The sequence below is a fragment of the Diadema setosum genome, chromosome 14 (assembly GCF_964275005.1).
Source record: "Diadema setosum chromosome 14, eeDiaSeto1, whole genome shotgun sequence".
Lineage (NCBI taxonomy): Eukaryota > Metazoa > Echinodermata > Echinoidea > Diadematoida > Diadematidae > Diadema > Diadema setosum.
Genome location: NC_092698.1, coordinates 32,757,538 through 32,785,455, shown reverse-complemented (window position 1 = coordinate 32,785,455; position 27,918 = coordinate 32,757,538). Strand labels below are relative to the sequence as shown.

Below are 27,918 nucleotides of genomic sequence, written 5' to 3'. Positions count from 1 at the left end.
TGTCATCATAACTGGTATTGGGGATATCTATTCTGTTTACATGAGTAACTATACAATAATGATTATTTACAATATTTACAAAGTGGCCAGTGTGTCTATGTGTAGGCCTACCAGAAGCGGATCTAGAGGGGGGGTTGGGGGGGTTGCAACCCCCCCCCCCCAAAAAAAAAAAAAAAAAAAAAAAAAAAATCCGGGACCATTTTTTTTTATCTTATCTTTTTTTTTTTAAACTTGTAATTTTATTTTTTTCTATTTATGGCAATGACCTCTATACCAAAAATAGTGGTGTTTTAGATGCAAGAAAATGCCATTTTCACACACAGATTTTCAAAAATTATCCCTACTGTGCGAGGGTGGACACCCCCTCCCAAACCCTCCCCCCCCCCCCTCGCTCGCTCCGCTCGCTCGGGCTCGGTCGCTACGCTCCCTCGCATACCGCCCCAACCCCCTCCTTTATAAAAAGCTAGATCCGCCCCTGCCTACGGTACTTACGTCTAGCATTCGAATGCAATCAATCCAATATCAATACTGTTACCTATTGATGCTATCTGCAGAAAGATAAAAATCCTTCACAAATTCATGAAAATTCCTGGAACACTACCAACTTCAATCATCTGTTCCTTGTATCTATCAACTTTTGTAAGTTTCATCCAAATCCGTTCACAACTTTTTGAGTTATTTTGCACACAGACAGACAAACAAACAAACTAACTACAAACAAACCAACGCCGATGAAAACATAACCTCCTTCCTTGGAGGAAATAATGATGATAAAAGCTGTGATAACAATTACCACATGGCATTCATAGGCCTACTGATTGTCTCTGCTGATCATACATTTTAAATTGATATAACGGCTTGATTGAAACTAGTAGAGGTACCCGATTTCGTAATCATCATGTGAGCTACCTTGGTAGCCTGCGCGGCGGCCTGACATGCATGCTTCATCATTCTGCTCTTTCCGTCCTCTTCCGCGGGCCTTGGCGCTCTGGCCGGCTAGGCTACATACGTTATACCATAAACAACGGGCGGGCAGGCACCGTGGGGTTTGACTCTCGGTCGGCGGACTGTGATCTGGAGTATCTGTCTAATCTTCACCAACAAGGAGAACGCCTTTGAAGTTGTCAGATCACGACAATTTTGTAAAAAATACAGTGCATCAGCCGGCAAGATTTCCATTTCAATACGCGGGACAGATTTCCTAGAGCTAGACCCTGATTGATGACTGGCGTAAGCGTGATCGCGTGATACACTTGTAGGCCCTAGATGCAGTAAGGTAAGAACAATGCGGTAGGCAGTGCAGTGCCAGTGGCAGTGATACTTATAAGGGCTTTTTACACTTGTAAATTTTTGCTTAGCCCCGGACTATCGGTGGGGCTAAGGGGGGGCCTTAGCCCCACCGATAGTACGGGACTATCCTTAGCCCACTTTCTGTTTACACTCGTTTTTGCCAAAGTGGGCTAGCCCCACCGATAGTACGGTACTATCTGGCCCTGCAAAATAGCAGGGGTTAGCACCGCAATTGCGGTGCTAGCACCGCAATTGCGGTGCCAAGCAAGTGAGTGTAAACAGAACGAAAAAATAATCCTGGGCTAAGCGACGGAGACGAAGTGCGACCCTCACTGACCAATCAGAAACGAGGTAATCAAGTGCTGCCGGTGCGTGCGTGTACGTGTACAGTACACAGCGTAATTATGAATATTCATGTGGTTTGGAAAGTCCGGGGCTAAGAAAGACGAGTGTAAAAAGGTCAGTTTTCTCCTTAGCCCCGGACAAGAGATAGTACGGGACTAATTGGCGAGTGTAAAAAGCTGAAAAAATTGGTACGGGACTAACGATAGTCCTGGGCCAGAGAAAGTCCGGGGTTAAGAAACACAAGTGTAAAAAGCCCTTAATAGTTTTCATGGCTTACTACATAGCTGATAATAGGGATTAATACTACTTTACTAGTACAGTTGTGGATCAGAATGTTTAGCTGAAATCATGACATATAAGTTACACGCACGGAGGGAGCAAGTCTGAAAGTTTGATTAATGTCAATGTGTCCACAGCTCAGCTCAGACTCAGTGACAAGACGGGCTACGGTCACCCCCCCCCCCCACCCCCCCCCCCCCCACCAACTGCCCACTCTGTTTAAATTTACACATGCATGAAAATGTATTTCAAGATCAATGAGATTATCTGGCTCCAAATATGACGTTTTGACCCAACCAATTTTAAGAACCTTGTCACTTGCTATCGAGACTCCATATCTCCGAAAACCTATCGAAACTTGATTGGAAATTCAGTTCAACACCACAGTAACGTAACAGGGGATAGACTTTGGCAGAATGTGTAAAAATTACGAAAATCAAACAACTAATCCAAGTTACAAATTAAAATGATTGAAGATTCAGCAGTTCCAATCGATTAATTAAAATTGGTCATGAAAATGTTGCTATGTAATGTTTCATCTGAGCAATATGATCAAGCAATCAAGCAACCAAATGGTCCGTCATGGAATGTCAAAGGTCAAGGGAAGTAGATGAGGTGAGGTGATATAGTAGGTCATCATGCGCTTCATCACTCACAAACCTGTAGTCTGTATTGACACCATGCACCCCCATGCACCCCCATGAGGTTTTTAATAGTTATTGTATAGTGTACAGTGTACACGCACACACACACACACACAATTATGAAACAAAACAAAAAAAAGTTTTCTTGGTTGATGATTAAGTAATTAATGAAGGCTCTTACACACCCAACCCCATAATGCACCTGTCAATTGTAAGACCCACTACATGTATGTGACCCCCGGGAGAAGTGCGGCATGGGTGAGTACTTGCGCCAAAATTATGGACTCAGGGCACCGTCAAGGACACCTTTGGTGAGTCGCGCCAGAGACGTTATGGTGGGGCAATGTCAGTCTCTTTACTGGGTGGGTCCCGATGTGCGTCCAATTTAGTCCACTGCTGGCACTACGTACTTTCAGCACCGAACGCGCGTTGTATACGCACGTACGCACAGGACCGGTACCGTATACCGTGGACGCGTCGATCAACGCATGTACATGAATGTAGAATCAGTAAATGCATGTGAACGAGAACTCTTCAAAACAACCAGTAAATACTGTTGCAGTTCAAATATTTGACAAATGCACAAATACACTTCAAAGAAACATCAGTTTTTCAAAGCCAATTGAAAATGAATGTATAATGTGTGTACATGTAGGCCTACCTATTCACGATTGCTATCTTTGAAAGTACATGTATTTCGTGTGGCAGTGCCGTGCGGTTGCGATTGCTGCTGGTTTGGCATTGAAAATAGTCCCGCTATAGCGCAATGTACAATATGCATGCGCATGCACATTAGTTGTAACCGTGCAGCAGCACATATTCACACGCATGCACTGCACGATCCATATGTACTCGAACGACGAATTTGAATTTGGAGGGGGAAAATGTTCAACAATAAATATTTACGAGGGATATTTTTACATATCGAAACTGCTGTTATAATTTTATAAGTCCAAATTGCGACGGAGGGTGCGTATAATTCATTGAATGGTGAGTCCAAAGTGGCGACGGAGGGTGTGTACATGGTAATAAGAAGTGGACTCTCCTTTGACAATGACTGACATCTCCCGGGGGTCACCTAGTGGGTCTTACAATTGATAGGTGCATAATGTGATATAAGACATTATTTAATTTTACTAAATTAGCAACTAATCTAGAATTTGATGAGACAGATAAAATGTTTTCTCTTAAACTTCTTGTCAAGTATAAAAGTAAATTTGATGAACATTTATTACCAGCTCCAGTGAGTACAGGCCAATAATAAGAGTGACATGGAAGCTATGAACTTTCACTTTGTAAATGTGAAATTTACTTTAAATATATGTATTTGTGATGCATACAGGGGCTGCAGCTCCCTCCTATATTTGACTGATCTTGAATATATTCTTTGTGACTGAAAAGTATTCAGGGAATATTCAGGGAATATTCAGGGAATAATTTTCCTGTTATTGCATTTCAATTCAATATGCATCTTCTTTTTTTGCAGCAGCTTTCTGCCATAGATGTTCAATTTTGTATACAGGATACCATTTGAAATACAATTGATCAGCTGAAATTACAATTCAAAGTGGAGTTGGCAAATTATTCCCTGGTATTTCATTCTTTCTAGAGTGGTATACAATCTAGGTCTTCATTGAAATCTTTATCATATCTCTTGTAAGTACATATTGCTACATTGCAGTGAATATATACACGTATTTTGCATCAAAATTACATTGTGTTAAAGTATTTAATTTTAATACAATTGTTACCACCCATGACCCACTCTTTGGCAGTGCACCAGCCCAAGGATTTACAGATGTAGTTCATGTTTTGTATACCCATGGCAGTGCAAGATATCTCTTGAGCAGGGTTCTTTCAATTTAATGTGCAGTGTAGCCATAAATCATTGACAGGATATGCACCTGTTCATGAAATCACTCCTGACACCACTATGCTTCATACCAGCACACAATGGCCCATGTGATAAGCTTTATATGACATCATTAGAACTGCGTGAAGTTTGTTTTGATCTAGAGCGAGTCTTAAAGTAAGGATACATGTTTATATGTGTGTTTAAAGGGTTACAGTGAAATGTTTTCTGGTAGATAGCACAATTCTTTGTAACTGTATGTGTGCGCATGCATGTACCTGGTAGGTACCTACCTTGTATGTCAATCTGTCTGTGTCTGAACAAGGAAAATAAACATTTATTTAGCACTTTTTACAGGTTCTTAGAGATCACTCCAAACAAAAATTCTCAAAATGATGTTCATTGTTGTATTCCAGTTGTCTTTGTGGTTGTTTCATTCAGCACAGTATTGCACGTATACGTGATGATAGTATTTAATTTCCTCAGCATAACATTTCTTGAACTGGGACTGGTAAAGACAGTTTTGTGAGTGGTTGAATTTGCAAACCATAAACACACTGATGGGATATGAAATCTAGGTACAGTTTTCACTTTCCCAGAAAAGAGTTAGTGATTTTCTACCATGAGACAATCAATATACAACTGTGCATAAGTTGTGTTACAGAAGGCAGTATTTTGGCATTGCGTTCTTCTTGCGAATATCAGCTGACTTACAAAATCTGTGAAATATACCATGTATAGAAGCACACTACCACTAGATTTATGAGTACAGTGTAGACAGATCTATGTATAAAGTAGACTTTATTCCGTAAAATGTATTTTTTCTATATTTCATTACAGATATTCAGACTTAAGTTCATGCATGTAAACAAAACATGTCTTGACTGGAAAATCCTAACTTGAATTGTGAACAAAGAGAAGTCCTCTCTGTGTGAAAGCATAATTTCTCCACTGTCATTCTTCCATCCTAGTTAGTACAACCACTGTAAGGTTCGCTAAAAGTCTATGGGTCGCTTCGGGCAGCAGAAATCAGAGCAGATGGAAACCGTGCCTCCGCACTCTGAAGTCTCCAAAAATGGGCCAGCCCATGAGAATCACGTTGGAGATACTGCCACAGCTATCGGGAGTCCCGCCTCCGGAGACCTCCACAAAGTGGAATCTGGGATGGAAAATGGAGGAAACCAGCCCGGAGCACGCACCGCAGACGAGGGCGGTGGCTTCGAGATCACTCCAGGAACAGTCATCATTCCAGAAACTGAGAGTGTATGTGAAAATGCTCGAATTTTCTTCACCCAATACCTTCTGGTTTTGTAGAAGTATAGGTGGATAAAAAGAAAGAAAAAACAACAAAAACAAAATCCCAGATATATGTCAAACTTCAAACATTTTGTTGTGGAATTTGGGCTTCATGCTCTCTCGGCAGTAAAAATCGTGCAAGTAAAACGGATATTGATGTTGCACTTCCATGTAACTTACGCATGATTGCTATGTCAGGCATGTATCTAAACTTTTTTTTCCTTTTGTCATGTCATTGTGCCTTCTCAGAAAGGGTGCTTAAGGCGTATCAATCTTACAAGAGTCTAAAGTCAATCTATCCCTCCATTTATAGATCAAAAAACTTGTATAGCTATCCTTGTGAATTCTTAGTTTACACGGTGACTGGAGATATGTCTGGCATTTTCAACAAACTTCTGACAAAGGCAGAGTATGAGAGGGCAATTGACTGACTAAGCCGACGAAATGGAAATGTGATGGAAGTGAAAATGTCACAGTGAAATTGAGATGTTATGTCATTTGGCTAATATTTCAAAATGTATTTGATCTATGTAGTATCATGCAGAAACCATGAATGCTACAGACCTAATGATTGGTATGCATGTGTATTAATAAGCTCCAGAACTTCTACATACATTATTTTCAAATTACATGGTGCTTGTCTGCATAACATTGTTATAAGTGAGGCCTATAATGTAAATTGGACGTTAAATTTAGTCAGTAATTGAGTGGACAGCGCAGAGTATTGGAAAGGTCAGTCTACATTGTAGACCAAGCTGCGAAGTAATGTACGTAGAGACATGAATGCTATTTGGTATTGCAATGCTGAAGTTCTTCAGTGTGCTTTTCGTGCTCTTGGTTTACATCATGCCATTTTTTTTTTACGAAAGCAGCAGGGATGTTGACAGGGAAATGCAAGAGCTTTAGGGAATGATACCTCAAGGGTAGTCAAGAATCACATGCGAAGTAATCATGTTATGTATGTCAGTGATAAAGCCCATTTCAGAATGTCACTCTCTCACAGTTTTAGTTTCTAGTTACAACTTACAGTTTACCTCACTTCCTGTGCTTGCTACTCCCATTACAGTCATCCTTTAGCTTCCGCAAGCTCTGGGCGTTCACTGGTCCTGGCTTCCTCATGAGCATCGCCTACTTGGACCCAGGAAACATTGAGTCGGATCTGCAGTCAGGTGCTGTGGCAGAGTACAAGGTATACCAGGGACATGTTTTTGTGGAGACTGCTATCAGGCCCCGTTCCCATTGAAAATATAAGGCTGTTTTAGATGGGATTATTCTTACAGTGCAATTCCCCATCATACTCAACTTGGCTTCATTGAACGGGGTTAAAGACATAAAATCCAAATGAATGATAGAGGTTTCATGAAGACAGTACCTAAAACAACAAAGTGGTAGAATTGTAGTTTTGCATTCATTGGTGAAACCGTGATAATAGATTATGAGGTTTTCATGTCTCAGTTTCACAGGTCTCACAGTGATCATCACACAAAATCTCACTATACTTCCAGTTTGTAACATTATTTAAAAAAAAAAATCCTTTACATCAAGTCATTGTTCTTTTGCAATAAATATAGGGATGGTGGCATTTGAAGTAAAGGGTTTTATAGTATAGTTATTGAATTATTCACCCAAAGCATGATTAGTTAGAGAGTTGTGGGTTGATAGCATCATCACCACTGCTAATTTGCTTGTGTAACTGTAACCAATATTACCATTTGTGACAAGCATGTGAAACTTTACTAGCTTCCTTATTATATGAAGAACAACTTTTCCACCATTATCCAACGTCATCCTTTTCGTTATAGATATGCACATGGTGTGGAATTGCTCTTTAATGACTACCTTATCACAAAGCTTCCTGCTTTGCATGATTTTGGCTGGCCCCAGCTTTAGGAAGTGATGTGACATTGCAATGTGTATCCCAAATAGTTTGCTAGTTTCGTGTGGAGATGAAGTGTTCAGGGACCAAGAAAAACTCCATGTATAGTCATCAATGCAAATGTTAAAAAGTTTATTATTGAAAATTTTTGAAAAGTTCATATGAAATCTGGAACCAGAGATCTGAGAAATACTGGTCTTTTCCTTGATACGGTCTGCAATATCAAAACTAATCACCTGAATTCATACCCTTTGGCTCCATCCCTTTGCACAGTGTGTGTAAGGTAATATGCTTTGCTGCATTTAATGCCCCCTCTTGTTAGGAAGAGACTCGTGGTTAGCAGAAAAATGTGTGTTTTTTTTATGCCTCCGCCACGAAGTGGTGCGGAGGCATTATGTTTTCGGGTTGTCCATCCGTCTATACGTACGTCCGTACATCTGTACGTCTGTACGTCCATACGTCCGTACGCCCATCCGTCCGTCCGCATTCGTTTACGCGATAACTTGAGATATATTGACTGCAATTTTACCAAACTTGGTCCAAGTATAAAGTATGATGGGGCAATTACTTGATTAGATTTTGGGTGAAATCGGCCAAAGGTCAAAGGTCAAGGTCAAATCATGAAATTGTATCCGTTTACGCGATAACTCAAGACTGGATTGAGCAAATTTCACCAAACTTTGTCTGAGGATGATGTATGATGGGACAATTACATGTTAGTTTTTTTTAGTGAAATCGGACAGAGGTCAAAGGTCAAAGATCAAGGTCAAATCCTAAAATTTATCTGTTTACGTGATAACTCAAAACTGGATGAAGTAGCTTTCACCAAACTTGGTCCAAGGATGATGTATGATGGGGCAATTAGTTGAGGAGATTTTAGTGACATTGGCAAGAGGTCAAAGGTCAAAAGGTCAAGGTCAACTGCTAAAAATGTTGCTATTTCCCCCATATCTATGCAATGCCCGATGGTATTTTATTGAAACTTAGTGTAGACATGTACTACTGCGTAAAGATTCTCCAGAGAGAGTTTCATGTCATAAGGTCAAAGGTCAAAAGGTCAAAGGTTAGGTGAAAATGTTGCAATTTCACTTTTCTCGCAAATGGTTTAATGTATCTTCATAGAACTTGGTACATATGCATGTACTGACTGGCAGGGATTATCTAGGGAATTTAGAGATCATGGGTCAGTATGTAGTCAGGGGTCAAAGGTCAAGGTCAACTCCTCAAAATTTTACTGTTTCCCTCATATACTAGTGTATATTCAATGCTTGCATTATTAGTTTTTAAACTTAATATATACATGTTGTATTACCTAATGGAGATTCTCCGGGAAATTTCCAGAGGTCAAAGGTTAAGGATCAAAGGTCAGGTTTAAATGAAAAAAAAAAAAATCTATTTTGTACTGTAATTACACTCTTTCTTCATACCTTGAAAAGTACTCAATACATAAACTTACAGCAGGGTCGGTCAGAAGTCAAGTAAAAATCCTCAATCCCCCAAATATGTGTACCTGCACTCTTAGACAATTATAGCAAACCCAGTTTGAGGAAAGTGAACATTCAATACATTTCTGACAAACCTGTCATATCAGTATTTTGCCAGTTATGTGAAACTGTCATCACACATTGTGAAGACATTGTACTATACACCTATTGGAAGAATCATGCATTATGGTGGAGGTATCAGTCGCCATAGTGACATTTCTAGTTTAAAATGTGATTTTCAGGGTATCGGTACACTTTAACATAAATGCACAGGAAGGATAGTACAATGTTAGCACAGTTCCCGCCATGGTGTCAATCTTATGGTAGTGCTCTGATCCAGCACCTTACAATGCAGCACATCTATATGAAGGTCTTGGTTTCACTTTATTCAGACTTCGGGAATTTGTGATGATGCATGCAAAGGAAACAAGCCAAATAGCTCTAACACACACACACTCACACACACAAATCCAACTCAATAAATTGTTGATGGTTTTGCAAGCTCTGTTTGATAGCCGACTGTATGTTTTACCTCTACAGAGTTCATAATAATAAGCAATGAGTCATTGAACTGTACATGTCTTTCAAGTATTGTTCAATGGTGTGATCTTTCTCCGTTGGCTGGTTCAATCAAGTAGCATACTGTACACATGAATGTGAATGAATAAAATTTGCTATATAAAAATGAATGACCGCAGATCTTACACCGTAACAGAATGCCTGATCACATTTATATATTCATATATGTATTCACATACATTGTATATATTCATATATTCATATAATCATATATTCATATATTCATATAATCATATATTCATATATTCATATATAATGTAGTATGGACCTGTTGATCATTTGTGATTATTTGTAATTATTTGTAATTTTACAGTTACAGACAAGCCTGATTTCACATAGACCATGTACAAAGTACAGCCGGGCCAAAGGCGGGGCCTAAGGCCGGACCCAAGGCCACGGGCCTTAGCCCGGAATTAGGGGCCCAGAGCCCAAGTGGGCCCAGGCCCAGGGGCCCAGAGCCCAAGTGGGCCCAGGCCCAGTGGCCCAGGGGCCCACGGGGCTCACGCGGCCCAAGGCCGGGCTGTGGCCAGGAGCCTAAGTGCTGGCCCAAGGCAGGGGGCCCAGCCAGGGGCCACCAGACTGAGACCACTAAGAGTACCAGTCATGACTTGCTGTGATAATGATGTGACAGGCCTGTGCATACACATATTATGTAAATACACTGTACAGGGCTGTGCATATTATGTAAATACACTGTACACTAACTATACACAGTCATGACTTGCTGTGATAATGATGTGACAGGCCTGTGCATACACATATTATAAATGTAAATACACTGTACAGGGCTGTGCATATTATGTAAATTATTATACACTGTACACTAACTATACACAGCCCAGTCGCTGTATAAATCGTGACAGGGCTGCACCTGAGCAGCCCACAACACAGAGCAAACACAAAGCAAATTTTACGATTGCATTTAGTTTTGATACTTGACATCATTTTTTGTCACCTCAAATGCATCAAAGACAATCTTTATTAATGAGACTTCATACCGTACCTGGTTTCCTGGGGTTATTTGTGGGAATTCTCCGATCTGGGTACTATTCGCAAATCTAACATCATGTGAAAATATCAACTCCTGATCATGTAACGTGCATACATGTGTACATTTCTGTGTTCACTGCTGTATTCCATGAACATAAATTCAACAACTACTGTTATATCCTGTAATATGAGCTGCCAGGACAAAACTCACATACACTCTGATTCTGTATAGCAATCGCTTTTAAAGCAATGTATTGATACATTTCTGCCAGCTAAAAATTCTTAAATGTCAGTTCACCCATGTGAACGGGTACAGAAACTGAAGCCTAGGTGGTGGGTTAAGCAGAATTGCTGCTGTCCTTACAGTCCCACTCATATGTTTTCATGTTAGTCTAATGCTAGTTTGTGGCAATAAGAGAGTGTGCCAAGCAGTTTGCCAAGCTGGGATTCAGCTGGATGTCGAAAGTAATTAGCCATTCTGATACTTGAATTTAACAATACCATTTAACAATTCCGTACCACCTAAAACCCCAACCCTATCAAATTCTTAAGAATTTCTTCTATCAAAACAATGATAGGATAATCTGCAGATAAAGTAGATTTTTTCTGTCACAAATCTGCTGTTACTGTGTTATTACCTCCGCCCAGGGGGAAGGTTATGTTTTCGTTACCGTTGGTTTGTTTGTTTGTTTGTTAGTTAGTTTGTCTGTGTGCAAAATAACTCAAAAAGTGGGTAACGAATTTGGATGAAACTTGCAGGAAAGGTTTAGATTGATACAAGTAACAGATGATCAAATTTTGGTAGTGATCTGAGAATTTTGGAGGAATTTATGAAGGATTTTTGATATTTTGGCAGGTAGGGTCAATGAACTTGGGAGTTCAGGCTGCGCGTATTTGAGGTTTGCATGCGCGCACTAGTGTGTGCTCTAGTTTCTGCTAGGGCGAGGCGCGCCGTGCAGCTGAGGGTTTATGACGTAACAAAGGCTTCTATATTGGGAAATTGGGCGACTTTCAGCACACAATGCTATAAGTATGTATGGGTGGAAATACAGGCACTTCTATGGAAGAACAAGATCAGTGGTGGAAATGAGCTGCATGCTTGGCGGAGGTCTGTGCTCTCAGAGTGCTTCTGTAGTTTTTAATGTCTTCCTCTGTGAAAAATGTGAAATCAATGAAAGGAAAAAATATGGTACCTGGTAAATATTAATAGCTGTGCACATTATTCACACATGTACTATACAATGTATGACAGTAGCATATATTCACTCACAAAAAAACACTGATACATGTAAAGGAGTTAAAGAATCAGCAGACATAGTTTTACAAGATGTATTGCAGAGTTCAATTAGTATTAGTATTTGTAATATTATTATTATTATTATTATTAGTAGTAGTAGTAGTAATAGTAGTAGAAATGGCAATGATAATAATAATGATAATAGTGGCTACTTGTATAGCGCACAGGTCCGCTTTTTAGTGCTCATGGCGCTTCATAAATAAAAAGATAGATATAACACATGTTCAAGCATGACAACAGAGAAGAAAATGGCAAACAACAACAAACACATACCAAATAAAGAATACAATTGTTCCGAACATTATAGACTGCAATTATAGTCCTCAGTGTGAGAGGAATAGGTAACGTTTTGAAGTTTGGATTTGAATGTTTCTGTAGATGACAATTATAGCTGTACACACAGAGAAAATGTTCCAGTTAAAGAGGAACGTAGTCATACAAAGTGTATGTATTTCACATTTTTCAGTATTTTCAATCTTTCATATCCATATGCAATGGGCATAATGGACTCATTTGCATATCATTTGAATAGTATGCTATCATGGGGTGTGAAAATATGCTGAGTGTTGACATATAGGTCATCCACTCATTGTATCCCCCGAACAGAGTTCGAAGGATACTATGGATTTGGCCTCGTTGCGCTGCGTCCGCCGCAGAGATTTTCTTGTGAGCACTCAACTGGCTGCAGTTCTTCTTAGATCATCTTCAAATTTGGCATGAAGGTGTGTTATGGTGAAACGAAGACGCCTATTGTTTTTGGTGATGGTGCCCTCGCTTGTTCCGTCTTAATACATGAAAAAGTAAATTTAACAGGGTCTCTTTGTGTGTGCGACGCTGGCCTTGCTTCGTGACCAATTTTTTTTTTGGTAAATGCCTCCGCCAACGAAGTGGCCGGAGGCATTATGTTTTCGGGTCGTCCGTCCGTCCGTCCGTACGTCCGTCCCATTTTGTTTTTGTCGATATCTCAAGAACCGTGTGGTGGTTTTACATCAAACTTGGTATGAGGGTATATCCTGGGGGGATAATACTTTGTTTGGATTTTAGGATCACGGGGTAGAAGGTCAAAGGTCACAGGTTATTTTGTGAAAAAAAAGGTTGAAAATTCATGTTTTTTCTCCATATCTCGCAAATGGTTCAAGGTATCTTCATGGAACTTAGTATATATGCTTGTTCCAATGGGCAGTGATTATCTAGGGAAGTTGGGGGTCATGGTTCAAAGGTCAGGGGGTCAAAGGTCAAGGTCAACTCCTCAAAATATCACTACTTTCCTTATGGTTATGCAATGCCTGAAGGTTTTTTTTTTTTTAAACTTGATGTATGCATGTATTACCCGATATATATTCTGTGGGAAGTTTCTTGCCAAAAGGTCAAAGGTCAAAAGGTCAAAGGTCAAGTGAAAGTGTGGAATTGCACTTTTTCCTCCATATCTCAAAAGTAACTCAAGGTATCATCATGAAACTTACATATTTATGCATGTTCAACCTAACAGTGATTCTCTGTGGAACTGTGAGGTCAAAGGTCAAAGGCCAGGTTTAGATAATGCTATTTTCCCATTTGATACTGAAATTATACTTTTTCTCAATACCTTGAAAATTACTCAATGCATAAACTTATAAAAGGGTCAAAAGTCAAGTAAAAATCATCAGTTCCCCAAATACCTGCACTCTGACATTTTTAATCATTCATCCAATTGCACCTAGTTCTAGGAAAGTGAACATTCAGCACATTTGTGGCAAACCTGTCATTTTAATATTTTGCCAATTGTGTGAAACTGTCATCACACATTGTCAAGACATTGTACTATAGACCTATTAGGAGAACCATGCATTATGGCGGAGGCATATCAGTCTCCGTAGCGATATATTTAGTTTTCTTCTAATTTTTCTACTTTTTTCTTCTTCTTTTTTTTTTTAGTGGAAAGCATTATAAAGAAGTTTAAATAAAGAAAGTCATACTGGTACATATAGTCATGTGTACATTAAGAAAACAAAACAAGGAAGTGTTCATGATGTTAATGAATAATAGGATATTTCTTGCCAAAGTACATTTTGAAAGGGATTTTATTCCTGCTGTGAATTTCCTGGCAAGCTGCAACGTGATATTTCATGAATGTAATTATGTATCCCACAGGTTAGTACTTCCCTTTCCCCTGAAAGATCTTGTGTTGTGCTGACTATTTGCTGGTATGACATTGGGGAAATGTTAAACCCACAAAACAACAGAATCAGAAGATTTTCATCTATATTTCTGTCAAAATACAACAAGTTACCTGAAGAGGAAACAAAGTAATGAGTTTCTGTTTCATACACCCACCAGATATGTAAATCGAAGGCATGAAAATGAAGTACTGACACATGCACAGACTTAGTTGAGAATGTTTGACCCTTTATTTGCCCAGGCACTTAGCATAACTTGCCAAGCCTTTTCATAATTATTCAGTGATCCAGCCAAATGTGACCTACACTGTGGTTGTAGATTTTATAGCAAACCCGCTCATATATAGCAATGTGCCTCGGTCCAACAGGAAAACCTTACTGATACAGTAGGGATAATTTCTCTTCAGTAACAAGTTAGTTTCCAAACATCTGTGCCAATTGGTTATATTTATAACACTCCAGCATGCATGCCAATTGGCAACAAAGCGCTGTGAGGGTTAATGTCAAGAGCTGCCCATCTTGATGTCCCCATCATTCCATGTTGCTGTCCTCTTGGTGATTTCAAAGTGAAAGATGAGTGAATCAACTGATTGAGAGTCCACTGAAAGTCCACATTGAAAGTCCATTATTTTATGTTGAGTAGGAAAGAACGTAATAATCAAACTGAGCAATGTGCTACTTGTGTCTACACATTCATAGTCTGTAAAGTGTCTCGTCTGAACAACCAACAAAATGTGGGCTTCTTAGATGATGCTATGGCAACTTTAAAATGTGGGAATTATAATGTGTGTGTGTGTGTTTTTTTTTCTTTCCCATTATGAAAGGAAACCTGTATTCGAAGAAAGAAATGTGCAAATTATTTTCGGTGTCTTTTATTATGTTTGCAATTATGAATTAACTCTCTCAAATGTATTATGCACTAAACAATACTTTTAGAAAACACTGTTATTTAAATGTTCTTTCGTAAGAAAACACACATACATGTAAAGCCAGCAGTGAGTCCCTAAACACTGGAAAGTGCAACCATTTTTTTCCTTTTACCGCAGCTTCTAGATTCATTCAGTATGAACGGACAGTCTTGTGAGATGATGGGACAGTGACTGCACATACACACAAAATACAGGCAACTGGCAGTATTTTTTTCATTGTAGTGAAATTTTGTTATTGCCGAACAATAAAGTGTACAAAGATACATAAACATGATTTTAGGTCTTGAATCTTTACCTCATTGTTACAAGATTTGCATTAAAACTGTGTTCGTTATAATTTATTAGGTATAGATTAATGAATGATAAATTAATATAATTTAATATAATTTGTTATTATTGTCATTGATGAAGATGACTCTGACATTGTCCTCTTGTGTTGATTATTAATTATCTGTCTTGATTCTCTCTCTGTCTAACAAATACAGCTTCTCTGGGTCCTAATGTGGTGCACAGTCATGGGTCTTGTTATCCAGCTACTGGCTGCACGCCTTGGAAATGCAACAGGTAATCGTAGGGTTGTGACATTGTAAATGCCAGTTGTGTGTGTATGTTTGTGTTCGTTTGGGGTATTTTGTTTTGTTGTTGTTGTTGTTGTTGTTGTTGTTTGTTTTTTTTGTTTTGTCAGAGTTGTAATACATATGTGCTTTTTGAATTGCTACAGGTGTTTGTTTAAAGGACAAGTCCACCTTCATATACATGTGGATTGGGTGAATGCAACAATATTAGTAGAACACATCAGTGAAAGTTTGAGGAAAATTGGACAATCCGTTCAAAAGTTTTGAATTTTTAAAGTATCTGCGCAGTCAGTGCTGGATGAGAAGACTACTACAGTGTGTGATGTCAAATGCGTACAACTATATAAAGAAAATAAAAAGAGAATTTCACAAAACTTCACTTTTTGAATAAAGTGCACATTTCTTTGACTTGTTACTGACATATGTTAAGGGTAATATCATTCCCCTGCCTTCTGAAAGAGAGAAGTCAAGTGTTCTTTTGTTATGCGTTAGGGTTAGGGTTTTGATGGGGTTTTAGGTTTAGTTTGATGTGAGGATTAGGATTAGGGATAGGGTTATGTTTGTGGGTACAATATATGTTTTGCTTAGCTTGCAGATATTTCATGGGAGCAATTGTCACAGGAGCAAATGTCATGGAACCAAATAATGAATGGATAGAGGGGGAAGGAAGTTGAAAGCTGAATGTGCACATCTGAGGAGAGATTTTAAAAAAGATGGCAGAAAGACATATTGTAAGACATGATGGGCACCTTTAAGATTTCAGGGAGGGAGAATAGGCCAAGAGAAGGTGTATAATAGCAAAGAGAAACATGCCTACCAGAATTTTATGGAAAGAACACAAAACAGACCAATGTAGTAAACAATACTGTATGCAACATTTATTTCTCATAGCGTTTTTGTCATTGCCATTTTTGCAAATCAGGTGCTATCTACAAATTTAACAGCACATGAAAATGTTAACACTGACCCCGACATATATGTGACGTGCATACATACATTTCTCCGTTCGTTACTGCATTCACAATCACAAATCTAACCACTTGCGAAATCATTGTTATATTACAGGGTATCATCTGGCACAGGTGTGCTACCGGGAGTACCCAAGGTTCCCCCGTTTGCTGCTCTGGCTCATGATCGAGATTGCCATCATAGGCTCCGACATCCAAGAGGTTGTCGGGTCGGCCATTGCCATCAATCTGCTCTCCAGTGGAAAGTAAGTTGGCAAACTACACCGCAAGGGCCTGTCAAGAGACACTAAGATTTTGCCTGTGTGATTGTGTTGGATTGCCTAATTATACATAACATTGACCGTAATGCTGGTTGGTTTCCAAGGAATGTTGCCCACTACTTTTTATGAGGCTGCATTTCGAGTCAGCTGCTTCTTGATAACTTGCCTTATGATGCTGTGTGCTTGTTTTCACCACTTTCACAGTATTATGGTATGTAATGGGCAGTAATAAATTTAGTGAGTGAATTTGTGTAGGAGTGATGTTTTGTTCAAAGTGTCATTTAGTTTTTGTTATATCCCTCCAAAATTATTTCGTGTCCTGTGATTGGTCAAGAGCATTGAAAGTGACAAAACATATTTTCACCTCGAAAATCCTTGTCCCATCAGAGTCCAACTCTTTCCCTAAGGAAATAGTAAAAATACTATACCAGGCTGGTGATTTGCTAAACCTACCACTGATACATCAGATGCTTATTTTAGTGTATCATGAGATGGCATCTCATCCTGCTCATTGCATTGACATGAATACAGTACAGTTTTCCACCAATGCAGCTTCTCCGCTTTGCGAGAAGACTGGTTGGGTTTCCACATACAAGTGAACAGGTAGCACCCACCGTCAGACCATGCATACACTTGGCATGTAATTTTGTGCGTAGAAGAAATGAACATTTGTAGAGAATCTAATAAGGTGATTGGGCTGTTAAATTTTGTGTATAGAAGAAATGAACATGTATAGAAAATCTAGTTGGGCGATTGGTCAACCACGAACTGTAAACAGTGAATAAATCCCACTTACTTTGCTGTTACTCTTGAAATGATTTGTGAGGGATATTAAAAAGATATATATACCTGGGCCCTGTTTCATAAAGCTGTTTGTAAAGTTACATACGACTTTACGAACAACTTAGATATGGCAAGCCAAGTGGGTTTCCTCATTGTTAACTCCAATTGCTGAAGTTGAAATTTGCAGGTGATAATGGTTATTCTTACATGTTTGCACAAGTTTTTAGTTGTAAGTGTATTTTTGCCCCAATATAGATGAAATGTTGACACACAGTCATACTTTGTTAAAACGTAAGGAGAAAAAAAAAATTTGCATACATTTTGACACATGTATTCTAGTCATTCTTAAAGTCATGCGTAACTTTACGAACAGCTTTATGAAACAGGGAGCTGGCCATTGTTTGAGGCACCGGTTAAACTATGTGCCTTCAGTGACTTCAACAGCACTATTTTCTGAGGGGCTGCACCCCTCAGAAAATAGTACTATTGAAGTCACCTCATGCACATAGTTTTAACCAGAACCTCTCAGGCATGGAATATGTATATAAAGTAAACCTGTTTGCAATGGCAATCTTATGAAATGCCTCCATCCCTAACTGAAGGTGCTGGAGGCATGACCCTGACATGAAGTTTGGCATGAGCTCTAATTTGCAAACAATTTGCGAGGCTTTTTCACGTGAGTCACCTTGCTTCTGCATAGTAGTCTGACTGATATCAGAGTGATTGCCATGTGAGATAAACACAGGTTGATTGCCAGTGCACAGGGTCAAAACACAAACAAATCCAAACAAACTTTTGTCATCACAGCCTCACCTCTGTGATCTCTTATCTCTGTCCTCCGCAGAATTCCGATCTTTGCTGGCTGCCTCATCACTGGTATAGACACCTTTACATTCCTGTTTCTGGAACAAGCAGGTAATGTTTCCATTCCTTTTGCGAAACATTATGAACTGCTAGGAAATAGCCTCAACTACTGGTAAACTTTTCTTGATGCCTGTGATAAAACGGACACTTAATGAAGTGATGTAGGATGCACACAATATGAGGCCAACATACTTTTGCATATTCATGACCATCACAGTGTAACCCATCAAGATCTCCTTTTTTTTTTCTTCCATTTGACCATAGTGTCATCTCACAACAGAAAGATTCCTGATTGTTGGGATTTCTAATGTCTTCAACATTTTTAGGAAATGAGGGAGTTTTCCAGCGCATTCATTCTGGTGTTTTGCCATTTTCCCTCTTTCCATCAGGTCTGCGAAAGCTGGAGGCTCTCTTTGGCGTCTTGATCTCCACAATGGCTTTCTCTTTTCTCTACATGGTAGGTTACAGAGACTGTCTTGTTTTGCACTGTATTAAAGATGACTGTAATAATCTAGCATAATGTACATTGCAGTAACCACCATGGCAGTAACAGAATTTATGGAAAGCTGTTGCCTGTTGTTGAGATATTCCCAGCAATTTTTGAGTTGTTATTGTATCCAGCACAGCCCTTAATTTGTGTTGTTTTCATCCAGTGGTGAAGAGAAGTAGATTTAAGAGTGAGAAGGAAGGAATTCAATGAAAAATGTGACACAACATTTGCCCTGCAGAATTTCTGCTCACATAAAGTACAATTGTTCAAAAAAGAAATCAATTTGTAATGTTGCTCAGTGACGTTCAAGTATTGATGATTATAATCATGATGAAATGTGTATTATTATTATTTTTTTTAATCAGTTGAAGTCTTTGGTATTCAAGGAAATTATTTTGAGTGGGGATATTTTGATTTTTCTGTTGAAAGAGGTTTGTTTCTTATGTACATTGTTGCAGCAATTACTAGTATAATATCATGCAGTAGCTGCACATTTAATCCAGTGTTAACCTTTGGTAATACCAGGCTTCCCTCAATGAATGTATTTACAAAGAAGTTCTCTGCCTAAACAATCGTGATGGCATTGCACCAAACTCTCTCCCCAGTACATCACAGTAAAGCCTGACCAGGGTGAGATATTGAAGGGTCTCTGGTTTCCATGGTGCGAGGGATGTGAGCTGCCAGCCATCCAACAGGCTGTTGGCATTGTTGGGGCGGTCATCATGCCGCACAACATCTACCTGCACTCAGCCCTGGTTCTGGTTAGTCTTCAGAATATTTAAGACCATTTCTTGTGGTCTGGTTGTTGGAAGTAGTCTTATTGTGAAATTCTTGGGCCTGTAAAGAGGTTTGCAATAATTGTAAATTGCAATTTACTTCAGCAAAACTTGAAATACTCACGATTGATTACATGTTTCCTATCTGCCCCCATTTTGAATGCAATCATCACAGTCTGAAATAGTTGCAAATCTTTTAACCCGTTGAGGACCAACTGATTTTGCTACAACACACATTTCCCGTAGACACCTGCCCAAGTATACTTCAGTACTCGGGACTCTTCCTCAACAGGTTAATGAAGGGGGCCTCTAGGCTCAATAGAGTGATGTCGTTTGACAAGTTTGGCATACTTCATAAGTTAGTCATGTACATGTGGTAAATATTGTGATGTTTTCGTTTACACATTTAAAAGTCAAAATGTAATATTTAACTTGGGAGATTTTATTTCCCATTATATTGATGATGTCGCAAGTTAGTCATTTGTATGTGTCTGTGGTAAATATTGTGATGTTTTCATTTACACATCAAAATGTCATATTTATCTTATGAGTTTCTATTTCCCATTAATGATGAATGCAACATAAAAAAATGAAAATAGTTTGAAATAGGGATGATTATTTAACTTGAAAACATTCACTGGGAAAAGGTCATAAACCATACTGTTTAGACCACTTTTGTGTTCTCACTTCACATCGACAAGTGTCTGAATGGAAGCATGTTACCTTTAACCTCTTAAACCGTGGTATCTGGTAATGATAATGGTGTCATTCAATCCAAATATGCTTCAGTGGAATTTCAATTTGCATAACAACTCTGGAAAGAGATTTCAGTTTAAACAGTATTTGTGATTTTTACCTCTGTTATTCCTCCCAGAGTCGAAGGATAGACCACACAGACAGAAGGAGAGTGAGGGAGGCCAACATGTACTACTCCATAGAGTCAGGTATTTCACCTGTTGTCTGGCCATCTTCTTTTATCTTGTTACAACAGAATTCTGTTTGATATATTGATCCATCAAATTCCAGAAATCATTTTTCCATGGGTTGATAACAGCACCTCTTTCTTACGGCATTACTGTTCTTTGCAAGTGTTTGATGAGGTTTAGTAGAAAATTCAATCCATTTTTTCACTTCATTAGAATGCGATGCTTATACAATTGTTTGTTTTGGTTGCAGAATTTTCAAAGGTCTTATAATTGCTGAAGTTATGATTGACTCTTTAATTGGTAATACATTTTTGAAAATAGAAATTCCTGTCTCTCCTTCAAATGGGCAAATCTTTGTTCTCCTTAGATGTAGTGCAATTGCAAGGAATTCAACAGTTTCATCTTATCTCTCTCAAGTAGAGGATATGCAGTGAAATTTAGAGTTGGCCAATTTAATGAGAAGAAGGTGGTAATTTCTACAGCAAAATTCCTGAAGAACTCAATGGGTTTAAGGGGTTCAGATTATAAAGGCTTTAAAAAAAATACAAAAGAGCATGTGTGTATTTACCTTACAAAAATGATTGCAACTATGTATGAATCATACATGATTTCCACAATCAGGCAGCCTTATGTTTGTGAAACATACAAAGTCAACTTCATGTTCATTAGGACTGTCATGAAAGAATAAGGAAAAACAAATCTATAGTGAGCAACACAAGTATGTTTAGAGATGTATATTAATTTTTACAGTCTGAGTACATTATCACAATAAATGTTTCCTAAAGAAGAGGCTGGTATAGCAAAGTTTAGTTGTAGTGTTGTATAATGACAGAGACCAAAGAAAGGTTAACAAGTAAAGTAAAGAAGTTATCCAGAGCACATTCTAAGCTTTTAAGCACTTCTACTCAGATGTCAAGTTGGAAGAATTAACCCTTACATGATACATGGTTTGGAGTGATGGTGGTGTTGAGGTAATAATAAGATGATGGCATCATTGTCTGAATCTATTCTCCATTGATATCTTGCAGCGATTGCCCTGTTTGTCTCATTCCTCATCAACCTGTTTGTTGTGGCCGTCTTCGCTGCTGCCTTCTACCAGCGAGCAAATCCAAGTCTGATGAATGCTGTAAGTACAGAAGTAATCTGCCCCCTGCTTTCAGGTTCCTTCCTTTCTAATAGGTGAATTGTGTAGAGCTTATTGCTTTTCTTAACAGATAGTGAATTTGGAAATTGTAGCCAATTTTGATGCTTTGTTTTCATAAGTCTTGTGTTCACCCATTGTTGTTTTGTTGTTTAGTTTGTTTTTTGTGTAAACACACAATGAAGTTTAGCACAAGATCATGATTTAGGAAAGAAAAGTGTGCTGTTTTTACACTGCATGTACTTTACATATTTCCAGAGGGAAACTATATCAAATGCAGAAATATTCTTATACAAAATGGTTTATATCACAAAGAAAGCAGTTTTGTTAGTCAGTGTTTCTTTTAACTGTACTTTCATTAAAGTAAGCTGGCATTCGTGGTGAGAGTGACTGTAAAAGAGACTATTACAACCACATTCTCTTCACAAAACCAATTCTCTTCACTCTTGTGATATTCATTTTCTTTTTCAACCAGGGTGTGTGGATCGGTGAGAAGTATGGCAATGCTATGAAGATCATTTGGGGCATCGGGATCTTGGCCGCTGGGCAGAGTTCAACCATGACTGTAAGTTGGAGCGATACACCTCCGGGTCTTGCTATGATTAAAAAACAAAAAAATTTTTTAAAATGAGCATGATGGATGGAAAGCAAGACACAACGCATCCCCCATTGTGCAAGGACATCAATGCTGTTGTGTTTGTTTTTTCTTACAAATTTTGTGTTCGTTAATTATACATATTCTTTATGTTAATGGACAGTGTGCTAATCCTTTCTGAATTATGGTTTGTCCAATTTTTCATTGTCAAAGTTGTGCTCTTTGTGACCTCGCTGTTTGATATGCGATTACTACAGCTGTCATAGTCAAGAACTCAAATGTGCTAACTACTCGACAGTGCCTATGGAAAATGCAAGATTTTACCAATATCTGTTATCCTTTACAATTGATTATGATATCTGGTAGATGAATGTTTTAATTACGTTTTTCTTTTTCTTTATTTTTTGTACAGGGGACATATGCTGGACAGTTTGCAATGGAGGTAATATACATTATTCATATCTATGTATGTCTTCCTAGCTATAGAAACATCTTCCAACACTCATTTTCATGCATAAGATCTATGTCTGCTTTTCTCTATCATGCCATCATTTAATTGAAATTGAAATTTCAGCTAGTTAGCAGAGGGTAGCTTTACTCTTTTCATCTTTGAGGTTACATTTTTTTTTAGGAAGCTGTATGTTACGCCATATTGTGCATAGGTTTATACAAAGTGATTGTGTATCTATTGACTTGAGATCACAGGAAAGGCTAAAAGTGGGATGATTTAAACGAGGCAGTGGAACACACACACACATACACACATCTAAGGGCAGCTTGAGAAGTGGTTCTTTCTAAATTAACAATTTGATATTAACATAAAAGAAGCAAACCTTCTCGTTCATGAGTTTAGAAGTGTATGCTGTCCCTCCCTGACTCCTCTTGGTCATGTCTCTGCCCCCAATTCTAACCCTCCAGGGATTTTTGGGCATCCACTGGGCCAAGTGGAAGCGGGTGCTTCTTACCCGCTCCATTGCCATGGTGCCCACCATCTTGGTAGCCGTCCTGGCCACGAAAGCACTTGACCAACTCAACAACGTCATCAACGTCATCCAGAGCATCCAGCTGCCCTTTGCCCTCCTCCCAGTCCTCTACTTCACCAGCCAGGAGAGGCTCATGGGGGAATTCCAAAACTCAAGGTAACCGAGGCCAATTACGTCTTAGATTAAAATGACAGGACATCAGGGGGGCATTTCATGAAGCAGTTTGGTCGGATATTTTTCTCACAAACTGTTAGAAGCTACTGAAATCCTTGCATCTGATTGGCTGAGAGCAGATTTGTCTGACAGTTTTGTTGGACGAAATGCTTCATGAAATGCCCCCCAGGTGTCCTCAATTCACATTCCATTAATCCTTTGCATTGCAGATTCTGGGCTTGCCATGTAGTAAACTATATGGAAAATTGCAGTAGATTGAAGGCAATGGGTATAGAGGACTTAAAAGTGACACATGTTAAACAGCTGTAACACCTATATTGATGATGAATGTTTAAGGGGAACATCAACAGCATCAGCAAAGAAGGAGAACTTCATATTCATGTCACAGTGTCTGAAGTGCAATATCAATGATATCCGTAAAAATAGTTCATTGACCAACCCTCAATGCTGATTTGAAAGGATTATGAAATCTGCAGGTATTTAAAACACAAAAGAAAATGTATCCAAAATTTGTCATAGTTTTGATAATGAAGAAGACAGAGCTGGTAACTGTTATCCACTTCATGACACATGTGATGTGTAATAGAACTTCTGACAAATTTGATCTGTGTGAATTTTTTTTTTTTTTGCTAGGAAGTAGACTTGTCTTCGACTAGAAAATGGCCCATTGTATGCTTTCAAGTTCAATTCCTCCTAGCATTTACTTTATAATGGCATATATTGAAATGGAGTATGATACAGTGCTCTTACAGACATTATACTATTTGTTCCTTGCTCAGATTATCTTAGAAGCTGTAAAATGTTTTTGTTGCTGCTATATTTGTTTTGTTTTGTCCTATTTCAGGTTTACCAAGGTCATTGTGTGGGCTCTTGCCATCTTGGTGATGGGGGTCAACTTTTACCTGGTGTTTGCAGTAAGACAACTATCATTGACTCTTTAATTCATGTCATTAACTGTGCAAACACACTTAGACACAGCTCTATGACTATGCTATTGTGATGTAATTGTGATAAGTCCACAGTTACCACAAAAATATCATACCTCTGCATGATTATCATCTATGAAATTAAGTGATTGCCTGACAGACAAGCCCATGTTCGGAGGCATTTATGCACACATGACTCCTCAAACATGCATACAACGACATAGAGAGGGAAAGATCTCCACAGACAAAGTCGCATGCAAAGATGCAGACTCACAGACATATGTGCATACTGTACAAAAGTGCACATATGTGGTTTTCCTTCTCCTTGCTTGCATTCTATCGCTCTAAAGTGAACCGAAGCGTACCGTACTGAATTGTGCCAGATTGGAGCGTCCGAGCACAATGTTGAGAAAGCATACCTTGTTTGCCTTTGTGTTTGTGCATAAGAGAAATTGCAAAAGCAACATGAAATTTTACTGTTTGTATACAGAGATACTTCCTGCAAAATGACAAAATTCATCTCTTACCAGTATAAAATAGTATTGGCCTTTTCAGTTTATTTAAGCCATACAAATTTTTCTTATCAATGAATGAGCAATAAAGTAATTGGTGTTATTCTAACAATGAGATTTAGCAGACACATTTAATGACACTTTCACTTTTCTGTTCTTTATATATATAGTTATGCATTGTTCTCCCTTCTCCGTGTAGGAAATCAGTAACAGTCCTTGGTGGACGTATCTCCTTATTGCTGTCCTTGGAGTTCTTTACGTCATTTTTGTTGGTTATCTGGTAAGTCAAAAGGATACAAATGTTAATAGATGAATATAGATAACTACACTGGTAAATCGAGAGAAAGATGGACAGACAGATCACGGTAATTGAAATACTGGTTACTTCTCTGCTGTATTCAATTTTTAATCTACAGACCCTCAGATGTTTTAACTATATACCCACTTGTTCAGGAAAACCAACACTTGCAGTATTCTTTAAAGAGATACGCCTTTTAAATGTTTACTTCTGATTTAGCTTCAGGGACAGTATATTATTGATTGTCCAGTAATGTCTCAAAAGGCAGTCTACGACTAAGTGGTTTAATGCAATGTGCAACAATTGTTTTCATTTTTCTTAAAGATCTTTTTACAATAGCATTGATACCCGTACGTTGTCCAGCTTTATATTGCAAATCAGTACGGTAGTAAGGAAGTTGTATACCACTGAAAGAATTCTCTTTCTGGCACCAGTAAATGTATCAAGATTATGATGTAATGATTGTCAAGAAACCTTGTAGAAGATGACTCAACATTAACCCTTGTACTCATTTTTTCCATAGGCATTTGGTGTGGAGTTGTCTCATACTATTAAGGTGAGTGATGTAATGATATTGCGCCAAATCTCAAAGATATGATATATCTGTAGTGTAAAAAAAAACAAAAAAACTGTCTGCACTGTGTATAGGAGGCACAAAACCTGCCTAGTGGTGATGCTGGTATAATGGCGATGACTAAAAACTCCATGCTGATGGTGTACATTATTCTCACAGAACTTTGACTAACCTATCAGATTAAACAGATGGTGTCTTATGTCGTTCGTTTGAAACATACAGAATGTTCTTACCTCAAGGTTATAGGTCCCTTGAGCATATCGGATTCTTCGATAGGATCACTCCTATTTGATTGTCCATGCCAGTCAGCTACACAATGCTATATCCATAATGTTGAATAGTACAGACTTACATACAGTTGCACCAGTAAAAGCTGGAAATAACCTCATGGTGTCCACTTTGGTGATGCAGTTGCAATGAACAAGCCATAGCACATTGCTCATGACAAATAATATGACCTGTAGCCTGTAATGGCCTTTTGCCTGTGGATTTTACATGACACAGATATGCATTATAGTGCATCGCTGATGACAAAATGATATGACCTTTAGTCCGTTATAATCTTTTGCATTTGGAATTTACATGACACAGATATGCATTATAGCGCATCGCTAATGACAAATAATATAACCTGTAGTCTGTAATGGCCTTTTGCCTTTGGAGCTTACATGACACAGATATGCATTATGTAAACCCTTCTCTTTACATTTATATGACGAGACTTTGAATTCCATCCAGTGAAGGCAGATTCCCATAATCTTTATCTGTCCATACACACAGTGTTGGGTGCTGCGAAGGCTTGGGAGGATGGAATACACCAGGCTGGAGGAGGAGTTCACTGCCAGTCGACCTCAATACCCTCAGTCTCCTTCTCTGACACTCCAGGCTTCTGACCATTATGATACCATTAATTGAATCCTGTGGCTAAGAGTCATTCCAAAAGGTCCGTGTGACCCAGAGCAGGCAAGTACTATGATCACTCTATTAGGTGGTATTGTGTGTCAGTTATGACTGGTAGGTGTAGGTCCCCCCCCCCCCCCATCCCATATATATATGAAACATCCACAATCCCATATTCTGTTGAATCCCTTAGGCAGGGCTCGACACTAACGGTGGCCCGGTGGCCCAGGGCCACCAAAAATGCAAGTCGGGCCACCAAAATTTCAGAAATAAACAATGTGTTGGATTCAGCGGGCCACCAAAAAAGGTCAGATGTTTGCCTTTGGGCCACCAAAAATAAAAGTTAGTGTGGAGCCCTGCCTTAAGTAACAGAGATGGCATTTGGCTTTGGTGAAAATATAAAGAAAGTTGTAAATGACGGTACAAAAGTTGATCCCTAAAGATGCCTTCAACCATACCTTGTGAGTACTAACGATACTTTGATATACCTCTGTCTGTTTTTACAGAACATGGGCTTCCAATTTATGATGTTTAATTGTAACTGGCTGATATTACTTTGCCTGACCCTGAGACTAGCATACAATGAAACTCTGTGATGCAAGCTTGTGCACTAAATGACCATATCATTGCCAATTTTGCCCATATGCAGTGTAATGTTTATGAGACTGCCTCTTCTATATCCGTTCGTATCAAGTGAATCAAGGACAATCTACTATGTACAGTATTGACCTTGAAATACAGATGTAGGTCTTGAACTACAAAAGATAGATTGGTATGCATATTATTCTTTTCTTTATTACTGCTGCTATCATTATTATTGTTATTCATTATTATTGTTATTATTATTATTATTATTATTATTATTATTATTATTATTATTATTATTATTATTATTATTATTATTATCATTATTATTATTATTCTCATCATCAATGTAATCAATGCCACAAATATCTATTGCTATTACAGTGGCTTATAAGTATGTTTTGTTATTTTCTCCAACAGATATTTCACAAGGTTTTGTATTAACATATTTCCTAACTATATAAAATAGATTGGCTTTTTTTACTTTGTACAATTAACATCTCATGTTTAAAATCACTTCTTTAGTCCATCATGATGTAGATGTTTTGTGTGTGTGTGTGTGTGTGTTTCT

At 38.4% G+C, this 27,918-nt stretch overlaps 1 protein-coding gene across 1 annotated transcript; it reads left to right on the top strand.

The window, feature by feature from the left end:
• Positions 1–1,110: 1,110 nt before the first annotated feature.
• LOC140237492 (natural resistance-associated macrophage protein 1-like) lies at positions 1,111–27,563 on the top strand. Its single transcript, XM_072317418.1, has 17 exons — positions 1,111–1,276; positions 5,382–5,673; positions 6,773–6,895; positions 15,503–15,581; positions 16,658–16,805; positions 18,448–18,518; positions 18,857–18,924; positions 19,563–19,718; positions 20,608–20,677; positions 21,688–21,785; positions 22,276–22,365; positions 22,808–22,837; positions 23,314–23,534; positions 24,397–24,466; positions 25,190–25,270; positions 25,812–25,844; positions 26,643–27,563. Exons 2-17 carry the CDS (start codon positions 5,416–5,418, stop codon positions 26,775–26,777), a joined length of 1,731 nt encoding a protein of 576 aa, XP_072173519.1. The 5' UTR covers positions 1,111–1,276; positions 5,382–5,415; the 3' UTR covers positions 26,778–27,563.
• The last annotated feature ends 355 nt before the right edge of the window (positions 27,564–27,918 follow it).

Bases quoted from the DNA above. Each gene is read 5' to 3' on its own strand.
- LOC140237492 (XM_072317418.1), top strand. From the start codon at position 5,416: ATGGGTCGCTTCGGGCAGCAGAAATCAGAGCAGATGGAAACCGTGCCT. The intron at 16,806-18,447 runs GTAAGTTGGCAA...TGTCCTCCGCAG, and splicing joins AATCTGCTCTCCAGTGGAAA to AATTCCGATCTTTGCTGGCT. The intron at 21,786-22,275 runs GTAAGTACAGAA...TTTTTCAACCAG, and splicing joins ATCCAAGTCTGATGAATGCT to GGTGTGTGGATCGGTGAGAA.